General features: G+C 38.5%; 1 protein-coding gene across 2 annotated transcripts in view; it reads left to right on the top strand.

Moving 5' to 3' along the window:
- The window catches only part of LOC102488531 (cAMP-specific 3',5'-cyclic phosphodiesterase 4D), a 657,187-nt gene that overhangs the window by 425,911 nt on the left and 218,857 nt on the right, over positions 1-12,419 (top strand). For both annotated transcript variants that reach the window (XM_006166220.3, XM_014583266.2), the window contains exon 3: positions 4,850-4,886. In XM_006166220.3, coding sequence (XP_006166282.1) covers positions 4,850-4,886 — 37 coding nt within the window. The remainder of the gene's footprint in view (positions 1-4,849; positions 4,887-12,419) is intronic.

Below are 12,419 nucleotides of genomic sequence, written 5' to 3'. Positions count from 1 at the left end.
TCTCTACTCTGTTGCCTCTTTTCCTTTTTGAGATCATGAAGGCCATGTCAAGTAATAGAGGCTGATTGGTTTGGAGTTCTATTTTTTAGCTTTTGGATTTTTTGCCTGATATCTGGGGCAGTTTGGCTAAAATATTTTCCTATAAAAACTCTTCCTCTAGAGAGGTAGGGTCCAGATTAGTATATTTTCTAAATCCCTCTTCTAACCTATCATAGAAGGCAGCTGGCTTTTCACCTTTTTCCTGAATGATCATTCTTAGTTTGTAATAATCTACAGGCTTTTATCCCATGTTTCACTCCTGCCAAGAGGGCCTCTAATTTAGCTCTTCAGTTCACCAGTCTATACTCCTAGAAAATTCTCTTGTGGAAGTCTAGTAAATTAAACATCCACTTCTTTGTGTGGTGTGTTTAAAATTCTTTCCTTCTCAATTGGGGTGCAACAAAAACACATAATGAACTCTACATCCCTCTAAGAGAGGCCAGGAGCCAAGGTCAGTCTCTGAAACTTATAAATTTACCTCAGCCCTCAGAATATTCACCCAACTTTTATCTGCATTGTTGAATATCAGTGATGGCAAAGGGTTCTGATTGAGCCCTCTTGTCCAGCTATTTCCCTGAAGGGTTAGAGGGTCATGCTTCAAGTATGTGATGAACTAAAGGGTTGATTATTTATTCCTTCTGTCCCCTTCGGAATGAACATACCTGTGCTTGGGGCAGAAGGTGAGGAGTGGTATGGGGGTTAATCCCTTGTGAGATTCTCTTGTGATTCTCTTGTGAAGGGAATTCTCTCATAAGTTTCATCAGAGTTTGTAACAGGGACTATCTACTATATCCACATTTGGTTGAGGCTTTAATGAAGGGATTTGGCTAACTTTTCTGCAAAAGAAAGGGTCTTGGTAAAGAGCCATAAAGGCTTGGACATATGGGACTGTGGATCACTTTCCTTGTCTTCTACCTAGCAAATCTATTTGTAAGATAGCATTATGATTAATGGTCCCATTTGGCGGCTATTGTTCTTACTCCCAAAGTTTATATTGAGGTCAAGCTGCACTACAAATTAATATTATGCATTTTTTGTTTTGGTTTTTATGTCACCTGGGTCAAAATTTTCCCAATAGTTAAGGATACAGCCAAGGGGCGAGTCTTGGGGGATCAGGTGGTTATTTCCCATGTCGCCTCCTGGCTGACTTGCTACAATATATGTTGTGGGGTGGTGCCAGTGATGTCTGCATTCTTGGTGTTCCAGACAGAGAATTGAATGAAGCAAGCCAATTGTGAAAGGAAAAGGTATTTTAATTAAATAAAAACAAAAATACACTCCCAAGAGGTAGGCGTGGGTCTGAGCAGGGAGGAAGAGAGAAGAGAGAGAGGGAGAGCCTCAAGAGCCCCTAAATTAATAGCTTATTTGATTACAAAATCGAGTAGGCATGTATGGCTTGTCTTTTTTCCCTGTGTGATATACCTCCCATCATGGAATAATTACTTTAAAATATTAGTTTTTATCTTAAGAACCATCAAAATATCTTGAATGCAATATGTACTATTTAAAACTTTTGGAATAGTGTTTTGTTTTTGGACTGCTAACTAAGTAGGACTATACAACACACTACATAGTTCAATTGTTAAGATTGTTGGCCTCAATTACACTTTTTATTTTTATTTTTTGAAGAAGTTTTTGCTATAGGGCACATGTGCTCGCTGGAAAGAGAGAGACAGAGAGACAGAAAATGAGAAATCAACCCCCAGGGGGGATGGCCATGCTGCAATTCCTTTTCCATTCTCCTCTCAAGATCTTGGGCACACACGCACATGCACCCAGCATTGAGTTCAAGCCACCGGGTCTGGGACTTGAACCACGTCAACTACATGGGAGTCCAGCAACATAGCCATTATGCCAACTGCTGCTCCCTCAAGTGCAATTTTCTAATGCCTTGTGTGTGTATAGAAAGTTATTAAATGGTAAAGTACCCAGCTGTGCATTTTGTACTCATACTTTTTAAAAATTGGTGCATTAATAAGTATTTCTGTTATTTTCTGAGAATTAAGTTGCTGTTTCAAAAGAAGTACATGAGAGAAATTGTAGCCCTCAATTTTGCCAATGGTCAACAGCCAAAGAGCAAGATGAAGGGCCAAGAACGAACTGTAGCTGACCAATCTGTGCATCATTTTGAAATTCACCATTTAGAACTGACCTCTCTTCTTCCATAAAAGACCTGAAGTGGCTACTGTCCTCTTTTTCCTACCATCTTCCTAAAGATCGTTTATTCATTTTGGCAGAGGGTGTGGAGAGAGAGGAGAGAGAGATAGACAGAAAAAGTGAGAAATCACTGCCCTTGGAGAACAGTCATGCCATAATCCCTTCTCCTCCATTTCTCTCTATTTCCAGGAATTGAGACATACATGCATACATTCCCAGTGTGTTTTGAAAGTCACTGGGTACAGGACTTGAACTACATATTCAACCATGTGGTATCCAGTTATCATAACCATCACACCACCAGCTGGCCTGAATCTTATTTTTAACCTATTTTTAAAACTCTTCTGTAGGAGTCACCTAGTAAAATTATAAGAGGTATGGCTATGCAGCTACTAAGTGTATTACTTTGTGCTAACTCTCATAATCAATCTGAGCCTCAATTTTGTCATCTGGAAAATGAGAGTAACACTACATGTCTTTAAATATTGTTGTAACAATTGGTGGGAAGGTATATGAAATGTACCTACCATGATAACATTCTCCTTACTTTTGTATTTCCATAATTTTTGTTTTTACAGATTCCTAATGTTGTCATCATCCCTCTCTCTCAACTACTGCTGAATAAGTTTGAGTCCTCATCTCCACTGTCTTCTAAATTGGTCTTCCCATTTCCAGTTTTGCCCCCTCAAATATCTCAATTCTTTACAAACTTGTGTGACTGGCTCAAGGATTCTTCTTAACTATCAGTTTCCTGAGCCTCCATAATTTTCTAACTGCATTGAAAAGTAAAAGTCAGTATGATATGAAAATATTTACTACTACTAAATTATTATTATAATTAATATTTACTGAGCATGTACTGTGTGCTAAGCACATTTCTAAGCACTTAGCATTATAGTTTATTTAATCCCCTCACAAATCTCCATCTTATAGATGAACAAAGAGAAAGAGGTTTAATAAGTTGCACAAATTCACACACTTAGTGTATGGCAGAGCTGGAATTCTAACCCATGCTTTTGTCAGAGGGTAAAATCCAAGTTCTTCTACAAGTTTTACAAAGAAAGGCTCTGTGATCGGCTACCTGGCTCTCTTCCAACCACTATTTTCTCACGTCTCCCTAATATGGCACTCTCTGGAATCCCTGAGCTGCTCCCTGTAGCTCTTCGTGTGCATCATCTTTGATCTAACCCAGGTGGCTCCTCTGCCTCCTTGGCTTTATCTCATCCACCTGCCTCTCTCTGGCACTGTGGCTTCCCTAAGGCTTCAAGACACCAGGCCTTCTCCTACCATGGGCCATTTTTCTAGAAGAGAGCCTTTCAGAGCTTGACCTTGGCAGACCTTTTTTGATTGATGTTCTGGCTCTACCATTTCTTAGCTTTTAGACTTAAAGACCTCTCTGAACTTTAGTTACCTCCTTTTATAAAATGATAATGAAATTTAATGCCTCTCCTTAGAATCTAGGGTTCTGTAAATAATCTCTACAAAGAATAGATGCCTCTTGAAAAATGTGATTTTGAAACTAAGGGGGAATAAAATAACACCTCATTGAAAGTATGGGTTTTTTTTGGTTTTTTTTTATCTTTTTCTGCTTTTTTTTCCCACATTTTTATTTCAAGACTCTGTTGTAATTAGTGGATGACCCTAAGAACTTGTCTAATTATTGGTAGAAACTCATTTCCTGACATGATCAGCACTCCCTTGTGCTGCAGCATAATTTGTCGTGTTGTTTTAGATCCCTCAGGGATCTTCGCAGATTGTTCACGAAGGAGCAGATAGTTCCGTTGCACTGTTCTCAGTTAGGACCATGTCCAGGAAGCTTTCTGTGTAGAACAGCTACACATTCTCCTGATTAAAGAGCTGTGAAGAGCTAGATCTAGTAGCCCAAGGTGATTCTGGAAATCCTTCTTTCGAATTATTCATGCTAAGAAATACCACGAAAGAACACTGGGCCCTGGTTTCTCACTTTCCTCCAAGTAGAAAGTTGCACAACTTTCCTTGCTTTCCCTGTCCCTCCAAGACACGTCATGCTGACACCTTGCTCCTACACTGCGGGCACGGTGTAGCCAAGGTTGCTGCAGCAACAGCACACATGGGGCAACATTCCCCCGTAACTACAGTGGCTGGGACGTGAGTCAGTTGAGAAGTTTCATGGGGTTTTTATTAGTGCATGATGTAGTCCCATGTCATCTACAGTTCCTAGCCTGTCCAAGACTCACACCGGATGATGCAGAGCACTCGATACGGATCACCTTCAAGTGTTAGCTGGTCCAGGGTCCTCTCCCTGAAGCCACTGCAGTTGCAGTTCCTTCCTCAGCTCCCTTCCTCTATCTCCAATCAGAGGCTGAAAGTGAAGCTCAGGCGCACAGCTGGAGCCCCATTTCTGGTAGTGCATGTCCTGTGTGCCTAAACGACCGTGACCTTGGCTGATGATCAAAAAGTTCCTCTTTTTACCCAGGGAACTGGACAATGGTTAACATCCCCGAAGACTTCTTTTCAACACAGTGGCTGGGAAGAACATGTGCTGAAGAATAAGGATGGAACTACTGTAAATCTCTATAGGAATTTATGAAAGTAGAACTTACTATTTAATATTGAGTGAAAGAGGTCATATGTCATTGGTGACATCTAACTTGGGATTTGGTTTCTCTTTCAGACACGGAGATGACTTGATTGTGACTCCATTTGCTCAGGTAAGCACCGCTTGATGAATGGGCAGACTTATCGCAGATATGAACACTTAATTTGGAGGATTAGTTCTGGTTCCTAATTTAATATTAAATAAAGCACAAGAATAAATACAAGTTCTGTGGTTCTTTCAAGTCATTTGGATACAGTGCTGGAGAGTTTGATTTTGGCCATACTGATCTATTTCCTATAAACCCAAGGACCCCAAGAGTACCTTTGCTTCAAATAACAAATAACCTAAAGGATATACTTACGTTAGCCATATTTTCTTCACTGACATAAGCACTGAAGTCTACATCACAGATTAAATTACTTTTGTATAATTAGGTACATGATCAGTGCTTGAAATTTAATAATCCAATTCAACCTGATATCTTATTTACCTCTTTTACGTATGTCATTTGCACGAAGATTTGGCTAGGTGATATGTTTATCTTTATTTGTCCCTGTTAGGCACACAAATTATGAAAATACTGTAACTACATGACATAGGTGCAAAAGAGTGAAGAAAATGATCTAAATTGTTTGGAATATATATAGAAGGGCTAATGACTAAATGGTCCTTGTGTAGACAAAACTTCTCAACGTAAACTACATAGCATGAATAGATTGATCTACAGATTACTTATCTGAATGGCCAGGCTGTACCTCTGGTCAATTAAATCCAGAAATCTGGGGGTCAGATGCAAGTGTATGTATTTTTTTAAATGACAGGTTTTGGGGGGTTTTTTCAGTGTTCAGGAGAAATTGAGAGCCCTTGGTATAGATAACTAGGAACAGAATGAGATAAAAACTAATTTAATCTGGGACATGAAGCAGGTTTAAATGAACATTGAGTAGTAAGGAATGTTACAGAGTGAAATACAAGAAATACTAAGAGATTATAAAAATTATAATCAGGGCTCTGTCATAGACAGCTGTAGCACCTTGGGCAATTGATTTAACTTCTCTGGGCCATTCCAACTGGCACAGTTGGATGAATTGGATGAGGGCCCTATTAAATCTTCTCATCTCCTCCTGAAAACTGAATGGCCTTCAGCAAGTCACTGGATTTTTCCAAGCCTGATTTCTCCTGCTGTTAAACTTCAATTCCAAGAATACCTGCCTCATGAGGTAATTAAGAGGTTGAAATCATAGGCTTGTATAATGATCAGCACAATTTCTAGAAAATCTAATAAAACATGTTTTAATTGTTACTTGTTTATTTAGTGGTGAAATTGCCCTTTCATCTCTAAAATGCCATAATAGATGATAGATATTCTTTTAAAATGGAAAATAACATTATTTGTATAGTAGGATCATGTATAGTTTTACTCTTTTATAAAATTTCTGAAATATTGCCATTAAAATTTAGACCCAAAATTTAGTCAATCCATAAATAACGTAATGTGTAACATTTTTAATTTTCTTTTTATTTTTTAATTTAAAAAGTCTTTAAAGAATTATTTCTATTTTATTTTATTTATTTATTCATTTATTTTAATTTGACCAGAGAGAGTGAGGGAAGGTGAGAAACCAAGCCACCAGATCTTGGACTTGAACCACGGTTGACCATGTGGGTGTGTCCAGCACCCTAACCACCTGCTGGCTCCTTATTCTTTAATGTTTATTTTTAAGGTTTTTGCCATAGGGCATCACAGTTACCAGAGAGAGAGATATAATGAGAGAGAAAATGAGGAATCACTCTCCAGGGGGGATGACCATTCTGCAATTCCTTCTCTACTATTCTCTTAGAATTTGGGGCACGCACGTACACACATATGCCTGGCGTAATTTTCAAGCTGCCGGGTCTGAGACTTGAACCATAGTCAACCATGTGGAAGTCCAGTACTGTCCTTATGAGTAGATTATTGTATTGATTGAAATACTATCTGCCTCTGTGGATACCATTTACAGTTCCCTATTTATTTTACCTGCCATTCCTTCTTCAACCTTTGCTCTACTTAGGATCTTAAAACATTGACCATGATTTAATTTATGCTTTCAAAACAGTTGGACAACTCTAGGCAATTAATATGGTTCATGTTAAAAAAAAAAAAAAAAAAACACCTAATTTTTTAAAAGTCATTCAGGGAAATGTCTGGCCAAGTAGGTCAAAGAATTATCCACTTTCCTAGCATGTTTGGGGATTTGGAATTTCACACTGAATTCTAGTGAAAAAGCTTGACATTAAAGTTTAGGAAAATAAATGTAAGTGAGAGGAAGGAAAAGATTTCCCATAATTCTGAATCCCATAATAACTACTATTGACATTTTATTTTATATCTCTTCAGGGTTGTTTTTTCCGTGGTAATTTTCTTTCCTATAACTCCTAAATATGGCCCCTCACTATCTAAAGTGATCAAAGATCTCTCTTCAAGCCTGTCTCAGTTTCTACATCTTCTTTTTTTTTTGGAGAGGTTTTCACTATAGGGCACGTGCGCTCGCCAGACAGACAGAGAGAGACACAGAGACAGAAAGCAAGAAATGAAATCACCCCTCCAGGGGAGATGGCCACGCCGCAATCCCTTTTCCTCCATTCTCCTCTTGGGATCTTGGGCACGCACGCACACGCGCCCGGCGTGAGTTTTAAGCCACCGGGTCTGGGACGCGAACCGCCGTCGACTACATGGGAGTCCAGCGACATAGCCATTTCTCTAACTGCTGGTCCCAATTTCTACATCTTCTTGAGAATCCTTTTTTTTTTCCAAATTATGATTTTCTGTCAAGGAAAGGGAATAAAATACTAAATTACAAAATAATTTAAGAAATCTAATATATATTCTATATTGTCCTGCAGGGCTAAAACCTATAATATCTTGGATATCTTAATGTTTAAAAAGGATTCTATGGTATCCCTCCATCTTTTAGTCCAAGGTCAAAAATACTGTCAGTGCTAGACATTCCTCTGGTATTTAACTTAAACACTTTATATTTCCGATTTCTCGAGCATTTCCCAATAAACTCGGAATCCCTTTAAATCCCAGAAATAGTGACACTTTAAATAATTGCTATATTTCGATTCTGAAATATTCTCCCAGCTCTGTGCTGAAATCTCTTGGTGTGGGTATTTTCTTAGAAATAAAGGCTGGGTGTTGAGAGAAACTTTTTCTGCCTTCCATCATGTCACTCTGTCTCTTTCTCTCCATGAACATAACAATTTGTCTGAAGTTTTTAGGGGCCAAAGAGCACTAAGGAGGCCCAGGTCAATGAAACATACACTGTTTTCTGTCGTAAGCTGTCACTGGCCCCATCAGTCCCCTCCTTTTGATGTGACCTGAAACTAAGTTGGTTAGACAACTTACCTGGAAGTGTGGAATGTTAAAAGAAGTAGAATCTTTGGTGAAGGAGAACATAGGAAATACCAAAACTTTATCCTGGACCCTTCACATCATTCAGACTAAGGAGATACACTTGATTTGAAAAAAGAGTGTAGGAACAGCCACATCATTTTGGCTCTACTCTAACCAAAGTACAGCACCTGGTCACTTGCAGAAAGAAATTTGTAGTTATTAACATATAGAACATTCTATGCAGTAGGTAGTAGTAATTAATATTATAGAACATTCTATTTATATTTTAAAAATATTTCTTCCTGTCCCTTCCTCATTTCACCCAGGAGCAACAATCTTGTAGCCTCATCACAATTTCCAAACTTCCTAAACCCACCGGACCCACTCTATTAGGTTGGGAAAGAAGACTGTCATCTTATTTCAGTTTCTTCCTTTTATTTATTTATTTTTTTTAGCTTTATTTTAGTCTTCAGGAACATAAATTACAACTAGTACCTTCTAGGTTTCTAAGTTTTTGTTAGGTCAAAGCACATGAAATTGTCAATGCTCAACCTTTTGACATACAAAAACAGTCAATTTCATATGGTTTAACTTCTTTTTTTTAATAAAGACATACATTTCTGTCTTGTAAATAATTATAATTTGATTTTTTATTTTTTCCTGAAAGTGAAACAAAAGCAAGGAATTCTTTCACACACACCCTCTACCCCAATGGCAACTTAAGGTCTGTGCTTTACCACCATCTAGTGGCATAAAGTATATATGAAATGAAAAACAAGTCTCAAAACCATTTTTTCTCTCTCTCTCCTATTTCTTTCTCTCTCTTGGCCTTTTATGTTCAGTTGTGTACTGTTAATTGAAGCTCTCATTTGTATGCTATTTTTAGTGACTCTCATGTGTGAATAAATGTGTAAAAGAACCTAAAAGAATAGTGTGTATCAGTAACATTTCATTCCTCTCATGAACATCTTTGTTCAAGATTTTTCTGTAGTATCAGTAGTTCTTTCCTAAGGAGTATATGTTCTCATTATTCCAAAGGCATTTTTTTACCTTGACTGATTATACTTTTACTTGGAGGAGCAGAAGAGAAAAAAAAAAAAAAGACCTTAATTTTCTAACCATTGAGCACTGTGGAAGAGACCTCAGGGACCTTTTTGTTTAGTAAGCATTAAACAGTAAAGAAAATTTCAGGGGCACAGAGCTCTGGCCCCAGATCTTAAAGAGGTGAACTCAGGGGATGTGAGAGCTGCCCTAGAAGAAAAGCAAAACATAACTGAACCTTAACTTGCACCTCAACATAGAGACATTGGTACACTTGTTTTTCATTCTCCCTGACAGCCTGGAGTGGCAGATGACTGTCTCTCTTTGTTCTGCAATGGGCGTGAGAGCAGAAAAGATTAGCACTGTGATACTTCTGATGAAGACACTCGGAGTCTATCAGCTAGGCCTAGGGCAATACCCCTACGTCAGATTTGTCTGGAACACTGCTTTATACTTTTGCCAATATCATATGTATCATAGTTAAGGAAGTAATAGTTGATGTGTTATGTAAAATGTATAAAATATTATTTGTCCAAGCACAAACAAGCAAACAATAATTTAAAACTTGTACACAGGGAATGATGTAACTTTCTTTACTGCAGCAGTACTTGTAAAGTCAGAAAGAACAGTTTTTGGTATTTTTTAGTTTTGTTTTGCTATAGGGCACATGCGCTTGCCAGAGGGAGAGAAAGAGAGAAATGCTCCTCGGGGCAAGGCCATGCTGAATCCCTTTTCCATGTATTTTGTAAACACACACCCACCCACACACTCACACACGACATGTTTTTTTCAAGTCACTGGGTCTGGGACTCAAACTGCACAGTAGCCTATGTGGGATCCAGTTGCCTTTACCACCACACCAGTGGTCGGCCTAATTTATAAAGCAAACTTTAAGGTAACCTAAACTCATTGGGAGGGACAGGCAGCTGACTGCCTAAAGGAGAGACTGGGAGAGAGATTTCCTTCTCCACATTTTAATTTGAAATATTTCATAAATGTAAGAGAATACATCTAGTGCTTAAATTAAGTATAAAAAGTAACACTAAAATGAATGGTTTCAGAAATAGATCAGTACTGGGACCAGCAGTTAGTGTAATGTCTGTCGCTGGACCCCTATGTAGTCGACCGCAGTTTGCGTCCCGGACCCAGTGGCTTAAAACGCACGCCGGCCATGTGTGCGCATGTGCCCAAGATCCCAAGAGGAGAATGGAGGAGAAGGGATTGCGACGTGGCCATAGCCCCTGGGGGGTGATTTCTCGCTTTCTATCTCTCTGTCTTTCTCTGTCTGGCTGGCGGGCAAACACGCCCTATAGAATAAACCTTTCCAAAAAAAAAAGTAATAGATCAGTACCAATATTTTTAATGCACCCTGAGTGTCTCTCCCCAATTTTATCTGCATGCCTCTTCTTAGAAATTACAATAATTTCTATTTTCGTCTTAATCGTTCAAGGGAAGACTACTTGCTTTATATCTATTTTTCTGTTTAAATTCTGCAACATGTAAAAATAGATTGTGTAAGTGCACATACATGAAATTTAAATTTAAAACAAAATATTAAGTAAAATTATTTATTATATTAGATATTTATTCTAATATGGCCTTTCTATGGGAAAAGATTTTTATGAGCTAATGTTTCCTGTCAACAGAGCATAGAACGTGAATTACCCTCAGTAATATTTCTCTTTAGCCAGTTGTCAAATGCAGTGAACCCAATTATCTATGTATTAGAATAAAATGCTCAGAGTTCTAAAGCTAAAATCGTTGCTAGAAAAGGAATCGTTTAGCTCATGTCATAATCTTATTTAAAAGCCTTTATGGATGGATTTGATCTTCACTTCTTAAAACATAAATTAAGCCTGCATGATTTAATGACAGTGGTTCACTTATCTGGTTTATTTCTGCATCATTCACGATTTCATGCCAAATGAAAGACATCGTGGTCTGATGTCAGCAGTTGGCTATTTGAATACTCCGTCACAGCAGCATGACCCTTCAGAGCTGCGAGTTGTTTGTATGTGATAATGAGCCAGGTTTTTCCAGTGGCTGAGTTAATCATGGTTGGCTCCCTAGGAAGCACCACTGACTCCTACGGGGGTTGGAAAATACTGGAGGTCACCGTCCTAGGACATATGCAGCTCCCCATTGATTAAATGTCAAATTTAAAAAAAAAAAAAAAAGGTGTCTTAGAAAAAGACTTCAGTCTAGCATAGTACATGATGAAAAAGTCCTGGAAGCAGTTCTGAAACTCATGAGGCAGTTAGAAATTTGAAGGCTCTCAAGTATTACCAATGAGAGGCTCTACTAAATTCCCCATATGCATGAGAACCATTAACTAAATATAATGATACTTCAGTGGGATAATATTTACTGAGTGCTTTCTGTTTGCCTGACGACACTCTTGACCCCTAAACTGTCATTTCGCATAATCCTTGCAATAATTCTATGAGGTAGATGTTATTATCCCAGTTTTACAAATGAGAAAACTGAGGCAGAGCAATTCATCTAACTTGTCCAAATTCATACGTTTACTGTGTCTCAGAACCAGGCACTCCAGGTTGTTATGTAGTTCCTACCAGGTACTATGTTTTGGATAAATTTAGTGTTCTAGTGGTCCTCTGTAATCTCACCTAATACAGTTCCACTCTGGGGAAATTTATCCATTCTAGGAGAAAGTGAGGGGCATGGGAGGAGATAGCAGCACCCTCTCTCTGAGACTTGCTCCCAATTCTTTGGCCACCTTCTAGTTCCCATTGGACTTAGGAAAGGAGGGGAGGGCTCTCATAGATGGTGGCACCTTTTGGTCCTGCCTTGCCATGTGTATTGACACGTTATATCTGTGTATTCATATATTCAACAAATCGTTACTGGATATCTTTTTTGTGTCAGGCACTGTGCACATCCAGGGCAGTAGCATTTTATATGAGAAGTGCATCCCTGAGGACATCTTATATTCCGTGATTCAGTTGGCCTTCACAAAGGAAAAGAGTTCCATTTACTAGTTAGAGTAACCATGTGATAAAGGTAGATAAACCATTTTAAATTGAAGTTTCCAACTAGAAATGATGGAATTCTTGGTGAAGTTTTCATTGTTTTTCACAGTGTCTCGCTGTCATCACCTTTCTACCTTGGCTTCCCAGCTAGGCCTGTGCCAGGCTCTTTCAGACAGGGTCTTGCTGTATTGCCCAGAATGGCATTAAGCTCATAATCCTCTTGCCTCAGCCCTCT

The sequence above is a fragment of the Tupaia chinensis genome, unplaced genomic scaffold, assembly GCF_000334495.1.
Source record: "Tupaia chinensis unplaced genomic scaffold, TupChi_1.0 Scaffold144180_1, whole genome shotgun sequence".
NCBI classification, from domain to species: domain Eukaryota; kingdom Metazoa; phylum Chordata; class Mammalia; order Scandentia; family Tupaiidae; genus Tupaia; species Tupaia belangeri.
This window is presented reverse-complemented; position numbering and strand designations above follow the sequence as displayed.